General features: G+C 36.3%; 1 protein-coding gene across 2 annotated transcripts in view; it reads right to left on the reverse strand.

The window, feature by feature from the left end:
• Nucleotides 1-27,640, reverse strand: part of LOC138704419 (G-protein coupled receptor Mth2-like) — a 105,544-nt gene that overhangs the window by 1,288 nt on the left and 76,616 nt on the right. The window contains exons 3-5 of one of the 2 annotated variants that reach the window (XM_069832275.1): nt 22,434-22,624; nt 21,286-21,466; nt 14,756-15,020 (exon numbers count right to left, since the gene is read on the reverse strand). In XM_069832275.1, coding sequence (XP_069688376.1) covers nt 14,756-15,020; nt 21,286-21,466; nt 22,434-22,624 — 637 coding nt within the window. Of the gene's footprint in view, nt 1-14,699; nt 15,021-21,285; nt 21,467-22,433; nt 22,625-27,640 lie in introns of both variants that reach the window. The other variant, XM_069832276.1, reaches the window with a different exon arrangement.

Raw genomic sequence — 27,640 nt, forward strand, 5'->3', positions numbered from 1 at the left:
TCTAAATAAATAAATAAATAAATAAATTATTATTATAATTATTATTATTATTATTATTATTATTATTGTATTCTTCACCTGATATAATTAGGAACATTAAATCCAGACGTTTGAGATGGGCAGGGCATGTAGCACGTATGGGCGAATCCAGAAATGCATATAGAGTGTTAGTTGGGAGGCCGGAGGGAAAAAGACCTTTAGAGAGGCCGAGACGTAGATGGGAAGATAATATTAAAATGGATTTGAGGGAGGTGGGATATGATGGTAGAGACTGGATTAATCTTGCTCAGGATAGGGATCAATGGCGGGCTTATGTGAGGGCGGCAATGAACCTCCGGGTTGCTTAACAGCCAATAAGTATAGTAATAAGTATAGTTTTATTATTGTTACTATTATTTCTATCATGAGCATTATTATTTGATCTCTGTAAAATTTATGTAGACTACTGGACTGTACCCGAGCACAAGCATATGCTCATTTCGGGTATCTATTCATATGTATTCATTTCAAATGTAAATTGTAAATAAATTTGAATTTGAATGTTTCGACTCCAAAAACAACTGAAATCAAAGACATGCCTACGCAAAATAACCGAACGAAAACCAAATTTCAAGAAGAAAATTATTATGTAATGAGTTGCAGCACATGGTGGAGTGCATGAAGGTTAGCGTGCAGATTTATTGACAGAAAGGGAAGTGAAATCTACCAAGAAACATGCAATGGTATGCAGCATTGAGTGTCCGTGACAAATTTAAAACTTGAGAAACAGTTTGAAACAAAAATTACTTAAGGGGGAGACGATGGTATTTTTTAAAACTTTTTTCCTATTTGGTGTAAAATATTAATTTTGTGTATGTAGGGAGCTAATAGCTGTGGCAACTCAACCAAATAAAAAAATTTGGAAAAAAAATTATTTGGGGGCCCAAATTTGAAAAAAATATACCCAATGCAAGATTGTACTAAAACCAATATATCTAAACTATTTTAAAAGATAGATTCAAACAGTTTTTTTGCAATGTATTTGCAAAAGCATGTTCTAGAAACTGTCTGTAACAGAATTTTGATATTAGTCCCTACGTTTGTAAAATAAACAATTAAAATTTAATAACAATTTTCTAATTTCCTTTCTTGCAAACAAACGGACGTATTTTTAAAATAAAATCAATTAATAAAATTCTGTTACAGACAAAAGTTTCCTAATAGTCTAAAGAATGTGTGTTCTAAATTTCATGCATGTATCTTTAATAGTTCAGAAATTATATCCATTTTTGTCTGGCAATGTAGCAAAAAAAATGAAGTTACTGGAAATCGATAAAAGCAGGCGTGTGATTTAAAAATACATAGCGCAGGAAGTTTAAAAATGACGTCTCAACATCCGATAAGGGCACAAATACCCACAAAATGTTATGCAATGCATTCCACACATATCAAAGGGTATTTTAAAGAAAAAAAAAATAATTTAATTTACCGCAAACAACAATAAAAGTGGGCGAGTGATTTAAAGATCCATAATGCAGGAAGTTTAAAAATGGCGACTCAACATCCGATAAGGGCACAAATACCCACAAAATGTTGTTGTTGTTTTCTAATGCCAGGCATTTGACAATAAAGTCATTTGACCTCTTGCACTCCAATATTTTCAAAGATATTGTCATGGTTAGCCACTGACGCACAGATTTTGAGATACCCACAAAATGTTATGCTATGCATTCCACACATATCACAGAGTAGTTTAAAGAATTTTTTTTTTTTAAATTTACACATTTTTCACCAAAAAATACCATCCTCTCCCCTTAAAGAGCAAGAACTCAAAATAAAACTCCCACATAGCCCTAATTTCATTCTTGGATATCCTAAAAGATCAACGGAACAACTGGATAATACGCACGGCAGACCAATATCGATAGTCGACTCTACTTGCTGGCCACTAGTCACCGGGCCGTACCGAGCCGTATCAAACAAAATATAATCGAAATGGTGGAGTCAAATTCGCGACTATATTCTTAAATAATTCACTCCATTAGTCAAGTTCAAGGTTTTATGTAGTACAACGGCGGTTTTTTGAATGCATTACATGAAAATGAAGATGTAATAAGATAATAAACTAGGTTATCACAAGGAAATTAACAGGAAAAAAGATGTGTTTCACGGAATACAATTAAAATGACGGAAAGTAAATTTCCAGTTAATGTTCGCCAAAGCGTAAAGTACGTAATTATGACGGCGTTGCTGTTTTATTTCTGGCCTATAGAAAAATACCTAGCCTTTTACGAAAAAAAAAAATTTAAGGACCATGAAATTATTCACCGCTTTCATTATAGGCCTATTATTTTTTAACAATATTACGAATCAAAAACTGTCATATTATATAATTTTAACTACTACATGGACGAACCAAACCAAGCTAACCTAACCTAACCTAACCTAACCAAAGCTAACCTAACCTAACCAAAGCTAACCTAACCTAACCAAAGCTAAGCTAACCTAACCAAAACTAATCTAACCTAACCAAAGCTAATTTAACCTAACCTAAGCTAACCTAACCTAAGCTAACCTAACCAAAGCTAACCTAACCTAACCTAACCAAAGCTAAGCTAACCTAACCAAAACTAATCTAACCTAACCAAAGCTAATTTAACCTAACCTAAGTTAACCTAAGCTAAGCTAATCTAAGCTAAGCTAACCTAACATAACATAACATAACCTTCGTAAATGCAAGGCCTGTAACCGGAGCAAGAAGGGATCTCAATCATTTAATCTGCAAGTACACGCAAAAATAAATTCAAGTAAGGATCACGCTCCCACTGCATGAGAGGTCCTCGCATGCGCCACAGCAAAACTGTTTCTGTCCCGAGCCTCTCATCTAAGGCACTCGTCATAATTTACTCGCAATATTTACGCAAATACACATTGTCGCTAACAGTGGTGCTATCTCTCAATAATGTTCAGAACGAAGGAGGTAGACAGAGAGAGAAAAAATTTCTCTACGCCACACACCAACGTCATGTTCTTATGTTGGTGACATTGTGTATTTACTTAAATTTGGTGCTAAACGTAATGGCACGGTTCAAAGTGACCGTGCTAATTCTCCAGTATAGCGAGATCAACTAATGTTTCAAAAGTTAGATTTGTCATTGCTGAAAGACATTGCTGTAGGTCGGGAATGTTATTAATGTTTATAAGTCGTATTGTTCCAAAGAAATGGATGCACATGATAGCAAGTGATTCAATAAAATCATCGCAGATGAAAGCATTGCAAGTCTAGGTAACTGCTACTATTTACAGTAATCATTATTTTACTCACTTCAGAAATTATATGCCTGGTAATGGTTTCACATAGTCATTTTGTGCCAAAAATATTTTATTTCATAATTTAAAATACTAAATTCTTAATGTTAGCGTTAAATTCTAATTCTGGGATCTCATATTTTTTCTTCATATCTTTCTCAGTTAAAGGGATCAGATAGTAATTCTATTGCACCCTGTGGCTAAAAACGCATCCTTTTTAAAATGTAATATTTCCACTTCTCATAGTCCTCTGAAACTTTCACTATCTATTAAACACATCTTTCTAATATAAAAATGTGGGAGTGAATCTTCTCTGGGAGTTTGTTTATGATCATCAAATTTTTAAATCATAAAGTTTACAGAAAAAAAAATATATTTCAGCATATATATAGGTATCATTATCTCAGAAACCACTATTCAAATGGGGTTCTAAATTTTATATGTTATTGTCCACATTTTATTTGACATAGCCGATAAAGACTTTTGTTACTTTTTGTATTCAGATTAAATATAAAAAAATATTATACTTGACATATCAATTTTTATGCTATTTTTTTTATTCAAAATTCTTACAAAATACTATAAAAAGACTTCATTGGATGTATAGAGCTCCATAAAATGTATATGCATACAACAATTCATCACCATAATGAGATAATGGTATCTATTTGGTAGGTACATGTTGAAACATTTTCTGCACTTCATAATTTAAAAATCTGGTAATCATAAATAAACACACCATGGGATTAATTCCCACATTTTTATATTAAAAAAGGTGTGTTTAATGGATGGTCAAAATTTCAGGGCCTATCTTTAATAGAAGTGAAAATATGTTCCATTTTGAATCTTGCATACACTACTTTTAACACTTAAATATAAGTAATTGATTAACTAGCGGACTTACTCGTGTTAATTATGTAAGTTTGTGCGACTTACAGCTGTTTCGGTGCTTCATCACACCATCCTCAGAGCCTACTAGATCTCGGCGTCATCTCGAACTTCTCTGCATGTTATGTGGGTGCGTCTGATTGTTGAAAGGTGTTGAAGAGTGGAGTCAAATAGTGTGTGTGTACTGAAATTGATCTGTGTGTTGAGAATTTGATCGGGGTGTGTTTTAGTGTGTTTGTATATTTCGTATTGTTCTAGTGTGTTGACACACAACATCCATTCAATCACATATGTTTAAACCAGCAGATCACACCAAAATACGCACAAATACACATAAAAACACATCACACATAGCTCAAAAAACTGACATGGAAATCCTACACATACAATCCAAGAACCAAAAACTCAACACACCAGAACATACAATATACAAACACACTAAAACACACCCCGATCAAATTCTCAACACACAGATCAATTTCAGTACACAAACACTATTTGACTCCACTTTTCAACACCTTTCAACAATCAAACGCACCCACATAACAGGCAGAGAAGTTCGAGATGACGCCGAGATCTAGTAGGCTCTGAGGATGGTGTGATGAAGCACCGAAACAGCTGTAAGCCGCACAAACTTACATAATTAACACGAGTAAGTCCGCTAGTTAATCAATTACGAAAATATGTTGTTGTTGTTGTTTCAATGCCTTGCATCTAGCAATAAAGCCATTAGCATTCGTGCTCTCCAATGCTTCTGCAGATACCGGTAGTGTATTGCAGGTCTTCGAGCGGCTCTCGGTTATCTCCTCTTGACAGAAGTGAAAATATTACAATTTAAAAAATGACACTTTTTTGCCACAGACAGCAATAGAATAATAATTGCTACCTGGTGCCTTAAGTAGTTCCATCTGACAGCTAAACTCTAGCAATGGAACATGATATGGAAATAACTTCTTTTTTTTTTTTCAGACATATGTATCTCCACAGATTTCATAATTTCCCGAACATAAGTTTTATTATTGTTAATGTTAGTTTCGCTTTCAATACTGGAAGTTAATGTTAGATGAAAGCCTTCCTGTAAGCCATAAGAGCACACACAAACAGGTTTTCGACATTTTTAAGATGAAATTCAGGGCTCAGCATGAAAATAAAAAAAAATCGAAGCATTGCAGAAGTGTTGTGATCTTTTTAGGAAAACTTTATTTTTATTTTTTTAGAACATAAACTGGAATAACATGAATAATCCAATGTATGTATGAATACACCAAATACACCATTGTATAATCAGGAACTTGGCCATACTTATATTAACATGAAATAACTACAGCATATGCTAATATCATAATGCTACCTATATGATAATATGAAAATAACAATTATTAATAATAAAGAACCTCAGTTTATATTGATCTTTGCTATTGTTGATCAATACAGAAAACACGGCGTTTCGAAGGTTTAACATATTCAACACATTAGGTAGGTACTCTTCTTTCAAGATCACACATAATGTCCAATCACTTCAGTTATGTCGTTGTCCATTGTTTAACGGATGGGGTCAATTTTTCAGGATGAAGTAAGTGGAGACTGGTGCTTGAGTTTGCTATAGTCGGACCATCGGATCTGTGCCCCCGTAAGATATGCAAACTGAATCCTAATTCCTTCTCAGCCTCGGTAATTCATTTCTCTCCCTGCAGTCCTATCTCTCTCTTTTCTATCTCTCTCCCTTTCTGTCCCCCACTACTCACAATTTTGGCCTTCTTGGAGGACAGTTTACAATATTTGCATTTTCAGTCCAGTGTTGTCAACTCACAATGAATACTGTCGCACGGAGTGGCGAAAGAAATATTATTAAGCAAGTACGTAATAGCATTTTGCGATGAAGAGAAACAAACAGGTCAATATCTGTTTCCTATAAACCAGGCAACGAAAAGAGCAACCGATATCACAGGTGAGGCTTATTTTATTTCAATTGATTATGTGTTAATATTACTTACTTAACTAATACTAATAATACAACATATTATGTAATTTATATAGACAGGTCAGAACTCCTAATAAAGAAAATCAGGACAGAGGGAGTCTGTGCAGGAGATGAAAAACTGGAATCACCAGGGAAGAACAGACCAAGGGAACTTTTAATTATTGTAGATGATATGAAGCGATGTATTTTAAGAAGAAAGATACAAGAATTTTATACCGTTCAGAAAGAAGTTTCAACATTGAAGAAATTACTGAAGCTTGCGAGAGAAGCAATAATTTCCAAGGTTGGAGAGAAACACTAAGGAAAGTGTTTCGAGACATGGGATTTAGGTTTAAAAAATGTAGAAATACAAGATGTATTTTGATTGAAAGAAATGATATTGTAGCATGGAGGACCAGTTATTTATGACACCGTTTGACGGAAGTTTGGCAACATCCCTATTCGGCAAGGTTTGTGGCCTGCTGTTTAACGTGGTGGGAGGAAAGCGGGTGGAATGGAGTGAGTACAGGCGTTAACTTTTCCAAGAACGACGACAGCGCTGAAGGGGCACAGATCCGATGGTCTGACAATAGTTGACAATAGTTGTGTGATGGTTTAAATTAAATTTTAACTTTCTGAACTCACGTTGGGTTCTTTCCATGATGCACAACAGTCACGACATATTGGAAAAGCAACAAAACTGCAGTAAATTACAACAGACGTGAAGAAAGAAGTGATACTCCCTAACAATGCTAACAATAATGTCTACAGTGTCGGGGTGATTCATCTCTGAATTTCTACAACTTATGCAAGGCTTTTGTTTACCTGACAACAGTCTTTTGTCACTTAGGAATATTGTTAATATACCAGTAACCACTGTTATATATTAAAACAAACTAAATTGTAATATTACCTAGTTGGCTAGTTTCAGCCATCATCAGAAATAGTGTGCAATCAAGATGAATAATTGTTTTGTTGATGTTTTAGAAAATAAAGAACTGTAGTTACTCAATAATTTCAATATTCAGTACCGGTACTGGTATATTTGTGAACTACACAAGAGAGAAATGCACAGGGCAAGAAACTATTATGGAGGGCGCTCAAAGAGATAGCGGTATGCTTGAGAAGTCAGTTTCAGAGACATCAATGGCGTTCATATAATTATACTGACGAGAAAAGGGCGTGACACTTGGAAGTGACTGAATATCTATTTTTATTTTGCACTCGAATTTCAAAATTTTCACGGATTGAAGCAAAATTCATAATTATATAATCGAAAAACATTATTTAAAATCCATGTTGAATCTTTCGTACACTACTTTTAACACTTGAATGTAAATAATTGATTAAATGGCGATATTAGTCGTGTTAATTATGTAAGCACGTGCGGCTTACAGCTGTTTCGGTGCTTCTTCACACCATCCTCAGAGCCTACTAGATCTCAGCGTCATCTCAAACTTTGCTGCCTGTTGTGTGGGTGCGTTCGATTGTTGAAAAGTGTTGAAATGTGGTGTCAAATAGTGTGTGTGTTCTGAAATTGATCTGTGTATTGAGAATTTGATTGGGGTGTGTTTTAGTGTGTCTGTATATTTCATATTGTTCTAGTGTGTTGAGTTTTTTATTTTTGGGTTGTATATGTAGGATTTCCATGTCTGTATTTATGTTACTGTATGTGTGGTTAGCATTAGTTATGTGTTCGGCATATGTAGATGTATTGTGTCCTCTGGTTATTGCTTTAATGTGTTCTTTGTATCGAGTTTGGAATGATCTGCCTGTCTGTCCAATGTAGGAACTGTCGCAACTATTACATGTGAGTTTGTATACGCCTGTGTGGTTGTATTTATTTGTTTGTGTTGTTTGTGTGTTGAGATGTCTTTGTAGTGTGTTTTCTGTTCTGTATGCTATGTTGTATTTCTGTTTTCTGAATGAGGATGCAATCTTGTGTGTGTTTTTGTTTTCGTATGTTAGTGTGATGTATTTCTTGTGTTCTTGTGTTTGTGTTGTGTTTTGTGTGTTTTTGTGTTTGTTGAGTTTTTGTTTTGTCTTCCTTATGATGTCTGTTATGTTGTCTGATCAAATTCTCAACACACAAATCAATTTCAGAACACACACACTATTTGACACCACATTTCAACACTTTTCAACAATCGAACGCACCCACACAACAGGCAGAGAAGTTCGAGATGACGCCGAGATCTAGTAGGCTCTGAGGATGGTGTGATGAAGCACCGAAACAGCTGTAAGCCGCACATACTTACACAATTAACACGAGTAAGATCGCCATTTAATCAATTATTTAATTATTTAAAAATTTTAATTTTGACCCCCGATCCAATACATCCTCCTTTAATATCACATTTATTTATTTGTTCATGTAATAATGTAATGGACTATTACAGTTATGGCGTGTCCCACAACGAAAACCAACACAACACTTTTCAGTGCTTTTCTGGAATGCTGACGGCATGTTACGAACTAGAGGAATCGATGTAGGTAACATAAAACAGAAGTGGGAAAATGGAAGTAGAAACGTCATGTTTTCCATTTCATCTGCAATGGGAAAGGTGGACTATAAACCTTATTTCTTAATTTAGTCACCATTGCATCTTCACCCTTTTGAATCGTTTAGAATTTAAGTTTATTTTCACCATTAATTCTCGGTATAAAAACTTCTTTCAAACGACTAACTCTAATCCATATTCAATATCAAAATTGCATTTTTTAAATTTAATTTTTCACTGTTAGTGTTCTGGAACTCTGCAGAGAGCTCCAACTGCACTTTCTCTGATGTTGAGGTCCAGCTTCATAATGTGCTTCCTACATTCTTCATAGCAGCACTATATTCACCTTCGGTAGCTCTGCTTGATGGAGATTTTCATCTTTCTCATGAGGTATAACTGTTACTACAACATTGCGTTATCATGGCTCTTTGTTTATAACACTACAGCTGTCAGAGTATCTAAGCATAGGCCTACCATATTTCATTGTTTGACACAGATCCTTATTTACATGATTTCTCGCAAACATAGTAGGTACACAATATAATAAAAGCCACACTTGTGCTTAGTAAAGACAATACAGCTAATCTGAACTCTGGTGACATATTCAGCTATGAAGATCTTCTGTCAGAATTGATACAATTGTGGGAAACAGTTCTCGAATTTTGTTCACAGTCATCTGAAGGACTTGCACCGTTGTGATAACTTTCTGTGCTTAAGAGAATCTTGCCTGCGAATCTGGACATTCACACAGAGAAATACGGGTGGAAAAAATCACAAGATACTAAGTCAAGAAAATAGGTCTTTGGAGTGTGTGGTTTTGTGGAAAATTTTTAGATTCTCCATTATCATTTTGTATAAAATAATAATAAAAAAGCTTTATATTTGCTTGTTGCTCATTTGCTGAGATGCCACCAACACTAACACACTTCATGTAATCAGATATGTTGTTTATACAACTACAGGCATTACTGATGAATATGATGCTTGTAAGCTGAGAAATAAAGCACGGCCAGCAGTTCAGAAATTATTGACTCTACCATGTTGTGCACCAGATTGGTTCAATGAAATTATATGGCTGCAATGATTACAACTCTTTAATCTTACATAAATTAGAGGCCATTGACAGCAATGATAACTAGACCTCACAATAATAGCGTACGGCAGGTTCTGCATCTGTGGCTTCCAACACGCGACCCTTCTCACAGTGTCAGTTGGACAGTTTTTTCTTTGAAAATGATCTTGACTTTTGTTTCAACATCTAGGTTTAACTCTTCAGTTAGGTGTATAATGTTACTGTAAATACTTTTCTTTGCAATCACAACACAAATATAACACAGACAATGTCAATCAACTTCTTGTACATTAGTTCCTTCAGAGAGGTTTTAATGATGTGTCTACCACTACTTTCTTTACCTCTCTCTCTCTCTCTCTCACACACACACACACACACACACACACACACACACACACACACACACACACACACACACACACACACACACACACACACACACACACACACTTGCTTGTTCACTCTCTTAGTGACTCACTTATCTCTTGATAAAGATTTGCTACTTTCTTCACATCAGGGACTTAGGAGCACATGGCTATTATCAATGCAATGTTATTATTTTATAGATATGTAATGTCTTCAACTGTTTTGCATGTGTATACTATATACTTTCTGTTTAAATTTGTAAAATACCGTAATTACTCGAATTTAAGACGCCATCGCATATAAGACCCGCCTTAATTTTCAAGAGTAGAAATTAAGCATTTTATTTCGCATCACATACTGGAGTTTGCACTCAAATAAAAGGAAAAACTTTCCCTGTACTGTACCTAAACATTCTTCCTACCACCAGGTGCTTGGGGTTAGAAATCATTTAGCATAGTCAGAGGGAGATGCCCCTTGAAAGGGTGGGCAGTGCTGTAGTCGTAAAATTCACAAAATGTATACTCTATCTTGTTTCTAGTTGTACAATTTCCAGATGGGATAGGTATCACATGAGCTCTGTTATATGGAGCGAATTAAATGAGCCCCAAAAAGAACACCAAAACAATGTTAACAGCATTTCATGAAATTACTGTTTCTCTTTGTCTCGCTTCTATATTAATTTAATCCACGGAGTCATATACTAAGATTGAGAATTTAAAAGAAAACTATCTCAACGTCACGAAATTTGTTGATACCGGTACGTAATTTTAACAGAAACTACTCAGAAATATTGCAAGGTGACTGGACTTTCTTACATTTTGTGACACCAGCAACAGATGTATAAGAAGGATTGATACACGTATTTGTTACTTTACCAATCTAATATTAATTGTTACCAAATAATGCAAAGGCAGTCGTATTGTGTAAGAAATAGCTTTTAGTCTTCTGGCGTTACTTTATATTTTCCGAAAGAATTATCATGGTAAAACTCGTTTTCAAATAAAATTTTAAAGAATAAATTTAGTGTAGAAGATAGACAAAGAGGACAGGCAAAGGTTACACACGGGATACTATACTACTGTGCCTGACTACAGCTCAGGTTATGACATGTACAGGGTGCATCAGAAAGAACGGATGGATTTCACATGGCAAGGAAATTGTAAGGATTCATCAAATCAAAAATTTATTGTTATCAACATATTCACCAATACATGCAGTTTATTTATGGAAAACAACATCATCCATATGATGTCCTTGGCTTTCAATATAGGCATCACTTTCACAGTCATAGCTGGTGCAATTGCCACGATTTCTTCACGAATCGCTGTCTTCAGTTCGTCCAGTGTATGTGATCAATGTTTACAAACTTACGCCTTCAAATGGTCCCAAAGAAAGAAGTAGCCTCGGACAATCTCAGTGCAATAGCATGTTTGCGGGCTGATCGTTGAGGTGGCCGGACAACCTACTGTCTGTCTCCACATTTGCAGGTGTACACGCGCTCCGTGTTCGTCCAGGTGATTACTTCTTTAATGTTGAACCTGTGGTACGAAGTGAAGCCACCCACCGCAAAATTGTATTCCGAGTTGGAATCCTAGCGTGACGTCCGATGTCGAAATGAGTCCTGAGTGACGATCACAGACTCTTAATTTTTCAAAAATGTCTTTACGATGAAAGCACGTTGTACGTCAGACCAACACCATGTTCTCAACTGAAACTGCATTCTATGGCTGATCCAACAGTCATGGTCCCCCTCACTATATCTCTCTCCTCGTTGCGTATCGATAGTTTGAAATCCATCCGTTCTTTCTGACGCACCCTTTATAACAAATACGTCATGTGTTTAATATGCAAGTTCAATGTTGCCAGAAACATCAGGAAAAAATACGAGACACTCAGCACTAATTTTAAAAATTGAGCTTTGGTGTGTGTTTTCCATCGTGCTTATTCATGTTGTGTTTGAATAGATTAAAACAATACAATTAATCCATTTTGAATCTTGCGTACATTACTTTTAACACTTGAATATAAGTAATTGATTAACTAGCGGACTTACTCGTGTTAATTATGTAAGCATGTGCTGCTTACAGCTGTTTTGGTGCTTCATCACACCATCCTCAGAGCCTACTAGATCTCGGCATCATCTCGTACTTCGCTGCCTGTTGTGTGGGTGCGTTCGTGTGATGAAGAGTTGTGTCAAAGAATGTGTGTGTTCTGAAATTATTTCACACAAAAGCACCCACACAACAGGCAGTGAAGTACGAGATGATAGAGCCCGGACGAGAAGTTATGGCACCGGCGCAAGGGACGCATTTTAGTTCGTTTGCTTGGACTCGCCCTCACACTCAACTGGAGGGGTGTTGGGTTAGTTGGTTACTAGCATTCCGAGTGTTCAGATCGTTCTGCTACTACCGCTATTGCTAATACTGAAAACATTGTCCTTCTGAGCGCCCTCATTATGGCATTGTCTAAGGTGTGAAATCATAGAGTAGTTCATAGTCAAGGACATGAAATAGCATACAATGTATGGAAATTCATGTCAGAAGAGGCTGTAAACGGAATACCATTCCATTGAAAAGCGTGTGTGCAAGAGTACTGGCTGCCACTGGTATTTCAAAGCGAACCTTGGCAGAATCAGGAAAGAAGGGGAAAATATTGAGGCAGGAACAGCAGATTCTTTCTCCAGTCCGGAAAAATCACAGCCGAAGAAGAAGATTATTGCAGCTGTAGACAGTTTTGATGAGAAAGTCATAAGAAGACTCATCTATAATTTCTCCGCTACCCATAAGCAGAGACCGACTCTGCAATCGCTTCTTCCAAGAATGGATATCAGTGTATGATTATGTGAAGAAAGTAGAGAACAATTACATTGAAAGTGAGCACGTGATGGACAGTATTTTGGAGAGCATTACCATAAACTTAGGGACATCTGATTCCAGCACAGATCAGTCGTCTGATTCGGACGGAGAATAAGAATATAAAGATGGAATAGCGGGTGTAATTTCATTAGGTACCTTGGGACTCTTGAGTAGGAAAATGGTGATACTAAGATAAGACGAATGTTTTTGGAAAGAGATGAAACGCATATGCTTGCCGCTCTGAGCTTGAGAACCGTAACCCAAACAACCCCCACTCCTCTACCCTGCTGGCCGGCAATTTAAAACTTAGCGCAGGTTGGTGCCATAACATCTCGTCTCAGCTCTACCGAGATCTAGTAGGCTCTGAGGATGGTGTGGTGAAGCACCAAAACAGCTGTAAGCCGCAGAGACTTACATAATTAAGACGAGTAAGATCGCCATTTAATCAATTATTTCACAATCATGATCTCATCAACTAAGTGAGATTGAACCGTGTTTGATCTAGTAGCAGTTGGGTTCATGGCGTGAACTACTCTTGGAGCATTGTGTGCATTCTGTTTCATCTCTAATGTTACCGGTACCAATGTAGCAAATTCCAATGTCACCAACAGTAATGGAGACTGATATTCATAATAAAATAGCAGTTGATATTCTCAGTTTTGTTTTTTGAATCATTAATTTATTCTTAAGGGTTTTTATACAGTAGCAGTTACAATTTTTTGCAAAGTATTAAATAACTCGACTACCACTTCATGTACTTTTTTCAAATTTTGCACACTTATTCTACATGAGTTTAGCTTCTATTTGATGTATAATACATCTAGTAACCATGAATATGTTTGAAAGTTTGAATTTTTTCAAGAAAAAAATATTGTCTTACAAAAAACATGATTTAACCTAAACTGAGAAAATGATAGCCATTTACTAGGTAGGCTACTTATTTTCTTTAAATCTGAGATCAGAATCTAAAAATTGGTCCTCAATAAACATCACAGCTGACTTCATACTAAATTTATAGATTTTAAAATTTGCATTTAAGAAGTTTTGTTTCTTTATCAATGTATTTTTACTAGAAAGTTGCTAATTTTCTCATTAAAATTTAACCTTTGTGGTCCAACCTGTAGAGATTATTACAAAGGAAAAGTGTGGAATCAGACAAACGGTTCTTGAGAGATCAGGTTTTTTGTACAGAAAAAAAATAATTATCGGGAAAATGAGTGTAAAGTTGGGACATGTTTGTACTTGCATTCAGCACTAAAAAGCACCTGCTGCATGTCAACATGCTGAGTGTGTCTGAAAATGTACACAGAAAAGTATACTCTACTGATTGAGACAATAAAAAAATTTTCAAATTTTTTCAAGATTCTTACTGTTTAAGCCCCCTTAAATACAGGACAAAAACGTGTCCTGAAGACCTGTTTCGGAACAGCAGGACACATTAGCGATAAAAGGGATGTTCTCGTATTTTATGGAACCCTAAGCAAGTAATTTGGAACATTTTCTTCCATTTAATGCCTCACTTATCTACCATCCTCACCTCTTCGGAATAAAAAATCACATGCAAAGGGTCTTGCATTCGAGTATTACCGGTATGTTCTTCACCAAAGCTCTCTCTCTCCTAATTTGTTCCCAGCCCAAGTGACTGGTCAGATGTAAAGCCCCTATCAAGTGTCGGAGGATGTGATACAATGCTAGCTGGCAATGGAAGGATATGTCAGCTGCCGGTGTGTTCATGTGTGCCTTACGACCTACAGGAGCCTGTGGAGAACCTGGCACTCCTGGAGTCAGTGGTGCAGACGGTGGAGATGCTGGACGTCTTCCTTACGCGGTAGGGGTCGTAGCAGGTGGTGAGGTGCTCCGTGGTCGTGGGTCTGGCGAAGGTGCCCAGGTTGTGGAAGCCCAGGCGCAGCGCCAGTGTGCGGATGACGCGACGCTTCAGCACAAAGATGCCGAATATGAGCGCACCCTGCAGCGCGTTGGCGGCGTCCGACAGGTACCAGATCCAGGGTGGCTCCGATACCAGCGAGGACACGATCTCCAGCGTCCACGTCACACCCATCACCACGAACAGCTTCCCGTTCATGATGAGCCTGCGAGCAACGATGATATACATGGACTAGCAAGTTAATTATTAACTGAATGACTATGTGGATGTACAAATAAATGAACAAATGAGTAAAAGGATGACTATATGTATAATAATAGTAGCAGGAGTAGGAACTTAGTACTTACAAGGAACATTTCACAAAGATTTTTCCCCATATGTTCTATTTGAAATATGAAAAGGCCTAGTCTTCGAGATATAATTTTTCGAAATAATCACTTGACCAGGGGCGGCTTTTGGGGTAGTGCCAGTGTACCATGGCACCGCCAGTGAAATAAACAAAACATAATATCCTAAAAAGCAGTTGTGATAGTTTATTTCTACACTTTTATTCGTAGTTCATCTGAACAAGCACGCGCACAGATCAGGACGCACTCTTGCAGCGTTTTTTCCGACTTTGGAGCCACTTCTGTGTGGCACCGCCTACATCCATATAACACTGTACAAAAGGCTACTGATTCTAGTTTATATGCGTTTCTTATGGCAGACTTTGAGCCGAATTCAGTTTGACTCAGTAGTTAATATTCCGCCCGCTAGAGCACAGTAATGCAGAAATTTCGCTAGATGGCAGGGTTGTTGGAGACGTTAGGAAGGGAACCATCAACCGCAGACTTGCACGAAAACACAAGTTAAAGTTCCGCGCCAAATGTTAATGTAATGTTGCCATTTCAAAACTAATGCACATAACTTGGATTTGAATGTGTAAAGTATTATCCGTTTAACTATATTGAATGCTGAGATAGTCATGATTCTTTTTAGAAAGATAAATATTTTTTCATATTATGTAACACTGTTTGTTAATGTTGTGTAATATTTGTTTTATTTTGCGGCAACTAAATATCGCTACACTGTTGCTATAGTATTGATGCTTTTGTTAACGATACATGAGATCTGTGCAGGACATGAACATGTGTTATTCAGGCCGCTGCCTTGGATTCATCGGCCTGTTAAATAAAGTGCAAACGTGTTCGTTTATTATCTATCTCACTGTTTATCTCGTGTTTTTGCCAGTTATTTTATTAGTTATAAAAGTTATTTGTATTTGACTAACAATACTGTGAAAGTTTTGATTATCTGTATCTGTAAATTTCGTTATTATTTTCGGAAATGTTATTGTAACTGTTACTAGATGCATTATTAACTATACACCTGGTAAAATAGCTGGTTTAATTAATGTGTTTTATTTAACATAATGTAAACGAGAGCTGCGATTATCAGTTTCACTAGGGTAATTTGCGTAAAACCTTTTTTTCATTTTTGGCACCACCACCAGAATGCCTCACCGGCCGCCACTGCACTTGACACTCATATAAGTCTCATATCTCTATTGTCATCGTGAAGAAGGAAATGTTTAAGACCCCAAATGTTTATGCATTGCCCTCAAAATCGAAGAAGCTTATGAAAATTCACCTCTTCAAGAAGTATACTTCCCATCTGTCAGTGATCATAGCAGGGGCATATACTGGTTAAAGGGTTTGGGCTACCGCTGACCCTATTATTACACAAAATGTATCTAACAATTACTTTAATTTTAATTACTATGGTAAAACTAATAATACAAAATTATTACATTATGTTATATTATAAACTTTTTCTTTTGTAATTTCCTTGGGCTACCACCGGGAGCCCCGGTAGCACGCAAAATACGCCCCTGGATCATAGCATCCTTTACCTTGTGAATACATTCTTTCCCTAATGATGCTGTATATTAAGAACCAAGATAAATTCAGTACTAATCAAGACATTCATCATTTTAATACAAGACATAAATCAGATCTTCATCTACCCTCTGTTAGTCTAAGCTGTTTTAAAAAAGGAGTTCGCTATTCATGTATAACAGTCTTCAATGCACTGCCTAATTATCTTAAAGATTTGAAGAACAACGAGAAAAGGTTCAGAAAAGAATTAACCAAATTTCTACATACTCATACCTTCTACACAATTGATGAATTGTTAATGCTTGTGAATTGAATTATTCTACTTAAATGACATGTACAATTTTATATAGCTCAACTAAAATATGTTTTTATATTGACTTAATCTGTTTACTATGTATTGTATTTTTTGTTTAGCATAACTGATGAATTGTATGTACTGTAAATTGAATAGTATACTGTATAGGTCAACTGATGAATTGTTTAAGCTTATAAATTGAATTAATCTACTTCATATGAATTGTATAGCTTAACGAAAATAAGTTTGTAAATTGAACTAATTTGATTGTATATGTTTATATAGTTTGGCTGATGAATTGTATATGTTCTTAAAATGATTACTAGTCTGTGTAGCTCTACTGAGGAATTGTATATAGACCTACTGTAAATTGAATGGTAATATGTATAGCTCAACTGATGAATTGTTTATGATTATAAATTGAATTAATCTACTTGATATTAATTGCACAAATTTGTATAGCTTAGTGAAAGTATGCTACTTTGTATTGTATATATTTGTATAGTTTTGGCCGATGAATTGTATATGCTTTAAATTGAATAGTAATCTATATAGCTCTACTGATAAATTGTTTGTGTTTGTAATTTGAAGTAGTTTGCATGATATGTATTATCAATTTCTGTATATCACAACTGGTTGAATTGTTTATGCCTTAAATTTAATTAAATTGTTTTGTATTATAATATAGCTCAACTTATGAATGATCGTTTGCGTTTGTAAATTTAATAATCTGATTGGCTATGTATTGTATACTTTTAGTAGAGCCATCGATGTAGCTCAGTCGGCAGACTCGCTGGGCTGCTGTTCCGGAGCTGCGTTCGGGCTTGGATTGGATCCCCCTTTGGACTTTGGTTTCTTCCGAGGTTTTCCACAGCCGTGGGACTGAAGCCGGATGGTCTATGGCGAGTCCTTGGCATCAACACCTTTGATTTGATTACCCCCTTTGATTTGATTACCTGGTTGGGTTTTTCCGAGGTTTCCCCCACCGAAAAGGCAAATGCCGGGTAATATTTTGGCGAATCCTCGGACCTCACCTCATCTCACTACATCTCGCCAAAATGTAAAAAAATTGTACAACATTGTAAAAATTGTAGAAAATTACTAAATTGTAAAACTATAAAAATTTGTAAAAATTGTAATTGTAATATTGTAAAATGTTGACATGTTCCACATCTCAAAGCTTCATTGCTCATGTAAGATCTATGGAATAAAATAAATGAATGAATGAATGAATTTTGGTAGACTCGTGGACCAGTTACCGAGGTAGACAGGCTATAGAAAGAATAACTCCAGAAGGTAAAACGGTGGATTTCAAAACACAGCTCCGATTGTTCAGTCTCTTGACATTTACGGTTTTAAGTCTTTGAAAAATTTCCTTCGGAAGTTTCCTGATAGTGTTTTATTACTTGGCACGAATATTATATTGCATCAGAGAGATGATGTGATAAAATTGCAGTCTGTAACACATAATCAGTTTTCATCTCCTAGATATGTGAATATGTTTAAATATGGCTGGTATGAAGCCAGGTACCTTGACAACATACTGTATCTGATAATTCTTCACTCCTATAGAATTCTGTTTGCTGTTGATGTATGATCAGCTCTAAAGCTGACTGTTGTTGTTTAGTCAACTGACCGAAGACAAGTCTGAACCTCACAAGTGATACCAATAAGGCACATCTTATGAGGCAACTAAGCCAGGAGAAGCATATATATATATAATTTTTTTTCTGAAATGTTCGTGGTGCAAAGTTCCACTGTGTTTTGAGCATTTTTACGATTCTCACTATTGTGATCAGTACAGTGAGTAACTTTAGATACGCAACTAAACCACGATAAGCTAGCTGAACTGAACTTATGTAGGAACTTGTGAGATATGCAAGGAATCAAGGGGGTTGCGCCAGCAAGAGAGAGCAAGTGATTGTCAGATCCAAAGCTTAGTAAAGGGAAAATTAAATAAACAGAGGTTACTTTTACACTTAAAATTTATAATTTTAAAATACAGAGTAACTTTAAAGAACTTTAAAGTCTTGTGTAACGGAAAAAATACCTAAATATATAATTTTGTCAAAAAGAAATGGCCAAATTGGGTCTGGACGAACTATTCATTGTACACCGAGAAACAGACAGTAAATTCAATCTGTCAGGGAGAAAACCGAATGGATGGCAACACTACTACAGGATAGACATGAATATGTAAGTTAGCCAGTAGTTTAATGGGTCATTGGATGCAGTGGCGTATGCAGAATTTTGTCAAGGGGAGGGGGGGATCATTATTAAAATTTAAAATTGTTTACAATTTACATTATCGGTATTTTAAATTTTGTGTATTATTATTATTATTATTATTATTATTATTATTATTATTATTATTATTATTATTATTATTATTATTATTATTATTTTGCCGGTATGGTATAGTTATTGATATTATTACATATTTACGTTAAAAATATGAACTGTCAAATGCACAAAACATTAAACGAACGTTTCACAATGAAGTCAAAACTCAAACTAATGAACAGGTGAATACCGCTTTTAAAATGAGTTTAAAATCGACAATGCACAATATTTAAAATCTGCACTACAGAACTGTCAAAACAATCTTTTCAATATGTTCACAAAAAGTTAAATTTCGTATTATGTTGGCTTCATTTTATTACAAGGTCGGTACTAGGTGGTAGATCTCTCTATAATAAAGATAGCATTGTTATAATTCGAACATACCTCAGCACCAAGCACTGGGATTATATTATTGAAGGAGGGGTAGGAGGATTATGCCTTATGTAGATTTTGTTACTCTGATTAGTTAGTTAGTTAGTTAGTTAGTTAGAAATGGCTTTTAAGGAACCCGAAGGTTCATTGCCGCCCTCACATAAGCCCGCCAGCGGTCCCTATCCTGTGCAAGATTAATCCAGTCTCTATCATCATACCCCACCTCCCTCAAATCCATTTTAATATTATCCTCCCATCTACGCCTCGGCCTCCCTAAAGGTATTTTTCCCTCCGGTCTCCCAACTAACACTCTATATGCATTTCTGGATTCGCCCATACGTGCTACATGCCCTGCCCATTTCAAACGTCTGAATTTAATATTCCTAATTATGTCAGATGAAAAATACAATGCGTGCAGTTCTGTGTTGTGTAACTTTCTCCATTCTCCTGTAACTTCATCCCGCTTAGCACCAAATATTTTCCTAAGCACCTTATTCTCAAACACCCTTAACCTATGTTCCTCTCTCAAAGTGAGAGTCCAAGTTTCACAACCATACAGAAGAACCGGTAATATGACTGTTTTATAAATTCTAACTTTCAGAATTTTGGACAGCAGACTGGATGATAAGAGCTTCTCAACCGAATAATAACAGGCATTTCCCATATTTATTCTGTGTTTAATGTCCTCCCGAGTGTCATTTATATTTGTTACTGTTGCTCCAAGATATTTGAATTTTTCCACCTCTTCGAAGGATAAATCTCCAATTTTTATATTTCCATTTCGTACAATATTCTCGTCACGAGACATAATCATATACTTTGTCTTTTCGGGATTTACTTCCAAACCGATCACTTTACTTGCTTCAAGTAAAATTTCCGTGTTTTCCCTAATCGTTTGTGTATTTTCTCCTAACATATTCACGTCATCTGTATAGACAAGAAGCTAATGTAACCCGTTCAATTCCAAACCCTGCCTGTTATCCTGAACTTTCCTAATGGCATATTCTAGAGCGAAGTTAAAAAGTAAAGGTGATAGTGCATCTCCCTGCTTTAGCCCGCAGTGAATTGGAAAAGCATCAGATAGATACTGACCTATACGGACTCTGCTGTACGTTTCACTGAGACACATTTTAATTAATCGAACTAGTTTCTTGGGAATACCAAATTCGATAAGAATATCATATAATACTTCCCTCTTAACCGAGTCATATGCCTTTTTGAAATCTATGAATAACTGATGCACTGTACCCTTATACTCCCATTTTTTCTCCATTATCTGTCGAATACAAAAAATCTGATCAATAGTCGATCTGTTTTGTTACTCTGATAGTGAAAATTAAAGAAGAAAAAACGATTACGAATAAAAAAAATACTGAACTCTAAATATGTCATTTTTTTAAGTTCAAAGGGGTAGGTTCAAACCCGGTAACCCCCTCTCCCTTGCGTACACCTCTGGTTGGATGATAAGTGGATAAACGATAATGAATGAGTTAGTAAATGGACCAATGAATTGACGAGTAAATGACGAAATGAAGGATACAGTGAGTAGAATAAACAAGTCCTGTAATGTGGTCTGCGCTCACTTGTTCTTGTCGGCCTGGTAGCGCCGGTTGCAGCGCTCGCCGATGGAGTTCTGCTGCATGCGGTGGATCTCCGCCTTCACCTTGGAGCAGCTGCGGGCCGTGAGCACGAACAGCACCACGTTGCACGTGATCATGGGCACCACGGGCCCGAAGAAGTACACGGCGATGCCGTACGTCATCTCTGCAACCACAGAAAGCACCGCGTTTGCACTTCGTCCTCGAAAAAAAAAAAAATCGAAAAATCGAAGGATAATTGGGAGGAAAATTTAAAAGGTACGCAAAACGCGTCCTTGCAAGGGGTTGGGGGCTGTACAAAACTAAATATGTGAGCTCCAAGCCTGTTGGCCACTAGTCTCACTCCGGGTTACGCTGCTCCCCTGAAGGAGCTCTAGAAAATTTTGAAGGGGAAGCCGAAATTGGACGTAACCTCTTAGGTACCACATAAGCGAGGGGGGGCTGAGATTGATCAATTGATCACGGAACGGGGCGAGGAGGAGTTGGCTGGTGTTTGCCGTTAGAATGGCAAGACGCCGTCATCTGTTGTTCGATGACAAAGCAGGTGAAGGCCGTCGGAAGAAGCGCCGTGAAATCTAATCTGCAATTTGAGAGGTCCCTGTCCTTTCAATTTGCGACTTATTAAGTGACCTCGTATATTTAATAGACAATTTATAGGTTCTGAACTAGGGCATACATCGTTTATAATAAGGGTGGAATATATATGGGGAAGGGCATCTAGGTCCGTGGCCCATTTCTTATAGGGCTCATCCCGACATTTGTCTTACGCCTGAGGAAAACCACGGAATACCTTAGGCGAGATGAGTTGTCTCATGTATAAGAGACTAGCCAATTTGGCTATTATGTAGGAGGTGATTGTTGTCATGAGCCTTGTTGAATTGTCTCAATTTTGAGGCAAGCCATTTCGCTATATGATGGCTCAATTACGAAGAGGGGGGAGAGATGTAATTAGTTAATTAATTTAAAGTAATTAGGGAGATTAATGGGGATATGAGTGCAGGTCCGTGGCCCATTTCTTTTAGGGCTCATCCCGACATTTGTCTTAGCGCCTTAGGAAAACCACGGAAAAACCTTAACTTCGTCCTCAGAAGGAAGGCGGTATATAACACAGTCAGCCACGGGTGCGGACCTACTTGAGAACCAGCAGTAGTGGACGCCCATGTCCGGCTTGAGGGTGGGGGGCGAGAGGTCCAGCACGTCCATGGCGGCCGTGAGGGCGGTGAGCACGCTGGGCAGTCCCCAGGCGTACAGCGAGTACACCGCGAAGCGCCGGCACTCCCGCTGCTTCCTGGAGCCGGCGCCCAGCCGCTTGGAGCGGATCACCCTGCAACACAGCCGACGCTTAGCTACGTGGAAGCGGGGTTTTTTAAAAGACTTCGGTCAGGAAAAGTAAATTTGTGGAAAATTAAAAAGGAAAAACTATGTTAGAGGAAAATTATTTGGAAATATATAATCCCGGACATGTGGGCTGATAGTCTAGATCAGCGGTGGCGAAATAGTACATTATGCAACGAGCCTATAATGATAGTAATTAAGAATCGAGTATAACACCAGAACATCCCAAAACATACATCTGAATTACCACAGGCTTACCAGAAGTCTTAACAGCATATCACATAGAGGCAGCAATTTATATAATAAACTTCCACAGAAAATCAAAGAACTTAACATAAGAAAATTAAAAAAAGAGGTAAAGAACATTTTATTGACACATATGCCATTTTGCACAAATGAATATCTAAATTTAAAATTTTAGAATTTAACGTTTCTTGATACTGCCCTGACCATTTATGTTTCAGGTAACTCAGAGTTGAAGAAAAGACAGGGAAAAGCAAAAAGAGAAGATACTAGATAGAACAGTGGAGACTGAAGATCAAGCTTGTCCTATAATATTAAACTGTTAAATTTATTTAGAATTAAGTCTATTTTTGTATTATATTGTATGTTATGTCATTTTTCTTGTGTACTGACGACGCCATGAATACTTGTAATTCTATTCGGCTAATAAAGATCTAATCTAATCTAATCTAATCTAATCTAATCTAATCTAATCTAATCTAATCTAATCTAATCTAATCTAATCTAATCTAATCTAATCTAATCTAATCTAATCTAATGATACTTATGAAACGAGCGCAAGCGAGTTTCATAATTTTCATACGAGCTTCTTAATTACCATTATAGGCGAGTTTCATACGACTTTTTATGCTCGACCATATTTCTAACTTGAAATTACCGGTATTCAGATGTATACATTTTATTTGTAACTGACAAGATCGGAAGTGACCTTGTTCTAGGTCGTGAATTGTGAGATGTGCGCAGAAGCGAAAGTATTGATTTTTTCCGAGGAACAATAATGTCATTGACCTTGACGTAGTCCCGCTAAACTTGATAATATTATAATATTATAACCTTGATTATTGAATTCGACATTGAAAAACGAGATGACAAATTGAGTTTATTTGAATATTATTTACAATTAACGCTAATTATTATAGTAACAGAACATAACCTTCTGCGACAGTATTTAATTTCTAGCCTCCGTGACTTTTCGCTAATTCTCTTTCGATTGCATATCCGAGAATAATCGATACTTGCGGTTTTATAACGGTACAAAGCTGACTTGTCATTGGCTGAACACATGTAAGCTGAGTTATCATTGGCTGAAGACCTGTACTTTAATGAGTAGGTGTACTTTAATGACATGCATTAAAGGACTGCTACCGGCATGGTCAAGCATAAATGTAATTAATGTGCGCCGAGCGACTGTGTAACCTGCAACGTGCATAGCACCGATGGAGGGAGGCGGACACCCGAAGGGGAAGTGAAGCAACTGTCTGACTTAGTAACGGATTTTCATTTTCCTTACGTCAAGCACTTAAATATAATTTTATACAATACAAGGCTAAAAACTAATGTTTAGTACGTGTAACGAAGAAAGAAATGAACAAGAAATGAACAATATCACAATCTGAAATTAACTGTCTTCAGAATGTCTCTGCGACGGAGTTTCAAAATCAGGAATTATGTCACTTACTGCCAGTCATAATTAATCACGAAGTATTTGTCTGTCAGTCATGATCTAAATTTGGTTTTTACTATTTTCATTGTTGAAAATAATTTTTCAAAAACGTAAGTTGTAGCGAACATGGCTTCAACAGAGCAAGCGAAAGAACGAAGCTTCGGATATTTATTTTTTGGCAAAGATTTGAAAGTTCAACATTTGTCAAGTCCTTACATCTAGCTTTCATCTGACATTACGTTGTAAATCTGTGAGTTCAAATTGAAGAGCTAACCGCATTACTCCTACATCTGCTGAAAAAGGGTCGACGTACAGAGATGATGATGATGATGATGATGATGATGATGATTACAACAACAATAACACTTAACCTTTTAATGTTTCATCAGCAACATGTAGTATAATGCAGTTTTATGTTATACAACCGTTTTCCTCGTAATACTCGTGAACAAATCATACATTTAATATTCTCATCATATTGTCAGCAAAAAAATGCGTCCTCCCATCCTACTTGGAACTTTCGTACATGGTTTCGAGAGAGACATACGCCACTCACAGTCCAGAGCCAAATACAAATGGAACGGAGTTTGACTCCAGTGAGTGAGAGGGTGGGGGTTGGCGGAGGTTAGAAGCAAGCGAAATGCTCAGCTATCACTGCGAGCCACAATGTCTCGCTAGTCACGTTCTCGCCACGGCTGCTCTAGATTACAGTTGTTGATTTTTAAAGTAATTACACGCATTGTGCGGATCCTTAAGCTTTTATTCACATTTAAAATACGAAAAAGCCGCCCTTTAAAAAAATCAATTTTATAGCAAGTAAAATAAAATACGACACGATATTTTTGTGCTATTCTTGAATTACTTTACTGGAAATCATACACAATCATCAAACAGATTGCATAATAATTATAAATTTAAACAAATAGAAAAATATAATAAATAATGAAAAGAAATCAGTCTTTTCACTTGTGATGCACTGTTTTCCAGTCATCGTACCTATCTATAGGCTAGCTGAAAAGTTCTTCATAAAATGCCGTACGCTCATTTCAGATGTAAGGCATACTGCTTCATTTTTTCCAGTCCGTCCAATAGTTTAGGACTGTGTCACAACATTTTCGTTGTCATGGATACCGGTAGACACTGAAAACTTACATTTCCGCGAAAGTGTGGAAATCTATTTCGCAGCACCCACTATAGGTAGTTTCCTTAGAAAGTGAAAAGAGAAACGATAAGCAGAATGAACGACAAAAGAGAATAAAATGAATAGGCTTCAGACAATGAAGGATATCACTTCGAAACCAATCAGTCAGGTAAATTTCTCATAATAACACAGTAAAGAATTTACGAATATGGGAAATGCCTGTTATTATTCGGTTGAGAAGCTTTTATCATCTAGTCTGCTGTCAAAAAATCTGAAAGTTAGAATTTATAAAACAGTTATATTACCGGTTGTTCTTTATGGTTGTGAAACTTGGACTCTCACTTTGAGAGAGGAACATAGGTTAAGGGTGTTTGAGAATAAGGTGCTTAGGAAAATATTTGGGGCTAAGAGGGATGAAGTTACAGGAGAATGGAGAAAGTTACACAACACAGAACTGCACGCATTGTATTCTTCACCTGATATAATTAGGAACATTAAATCCAGACGTTTGAGATGGGCAGGGCATGTAGCACGTATGGGCGAATCCAGAAATGCATATAGAGTGTTAGTTGGGAGGCCGGAGGGAAAAAGACCTTTAGGGAGGCCGAGACGTAGATGGGAAGATAATATTAAAATGGATTTGAGGGAGGTGGGGTATGATGATAGAGAATGGATTAATCTTGCTTAGGATAGGGATAGGCGGGCTTATGTGAGGGCGGCAATGAACCTCCGGGTTCCTTAAAAGCCAGTAAGTAAGTAAGTAAAGAATTTACGAAGTTGATCAGTAAGTAAAATAAAAACAAGGAGAAAATAAGGATGAAAATTAAAGATGGATGAAAGCGACGAAGGAAAGAAAAAGGGAGTAAACAAAAGATGAAGGAAAAGAGACGAAGGATGGAAGTGCGCAGCAGGCTGAGTCAACACGAGGGGGCGTCGTGTGACGAACGACTTCCTCTGCTGTTTGTCGCACGGTTTGTTTGTCAAGCCAGGCGCTTCACGCTTATCCTGGGCTCCGTACCCGACCATTTTTCCGGATCCGTCTTTCCCAACGTCAGTTTTTCGTACTTGTAGATTTTCCTAAACAGCCATTCCTAATGTAAATTTTTCCGTTAACCATTATTTTCGCATGACAATTCATTAAAGTGTAACAACAGGCTGATCTGGGATTGTTAAGTCATGCTTACATTACATTATATTTCAAAATAAACATTTTTTTTGTTTTATTCACTTACAAATAAAAATGCAAAGAGAACCTATAATAGTTATCTCTGGAAGGGAAGGGATGAAAGTGCTATTAAATGGATTAGTATATTATAGAATAAGATCTGAAAGGCAGGGAAAACATTATTGCGAATTAGGGTGACCAATTTCTGATCATAAAAATACGGAACTTTGTCACGACAAATTTTAGTGTAGTTATTTTGAAATGTGAAGCCAGAATTCATTGATGGAATGGTTTAGTTTTATAATAAAAGTATCAGTTTAATTTTTATTTATTTATTTATTTACCTAAACGATAACAGCTCCCTGTATAACAGGCTGCCACAAAGACAGAGCATATTGTGCAATAGGCAGTTGGAAGCATAAATAATATAACATGTTTAAGTTGAAAAATACAAAAATACAAACATGATTATTACTGACGAAGTAAATAATTTTATTTGACATGTAACATAAAAATCGATGAAAGACTCATTTTATACCTCCAAGTTTAACGTAGATGAGAAATTTATTTATTTATTTATTTATTTATTTATTTATTTATTTATTTATTTATTTATTTATTATTTTGCTAATAATTGTAACATAATACATACAGAAAAAGTTTAGCTCGCCCCTGAAAGAGTAGAACTCGTGCTCAGGGGCGGATTCCCGATTTGAAATTAATAATAATAGAATTTGTCTTATGCCTACTATGCAATTATAGTATATAAATTTAAATTTACAATTTTTCAATTTTTATAAAATCCATACATAACTTTTTAAATTTAATACTAGAACTATTAGAATTGACAAGATTAGGATATTTAAATATAATTTGTTACATATTCTTGGGCCTAAATTACTACTATGATTAAATACTGTAGCAGTTTTTGGCTCAAACAATCTTAAAGAATTCATACCTTTTGTTTCATAACTATGAGAATACAATTCAAAATTATTTCGATTTTTATGTA

Source organism: Periplaneta americana, chromosome 8 (assembly GCF_040183065.1).
Source record: "Periplaneta americana isolate PAMFEO1 chromosome 8, P.americana_PAMFEO1_priV1, whole genome shotgun sequence".
NCBI lineage: Eukaryota > Metazoa > Arthropoda > Insecta > Blattodea > Blattidae > Periplaneta > Periplaneta americana.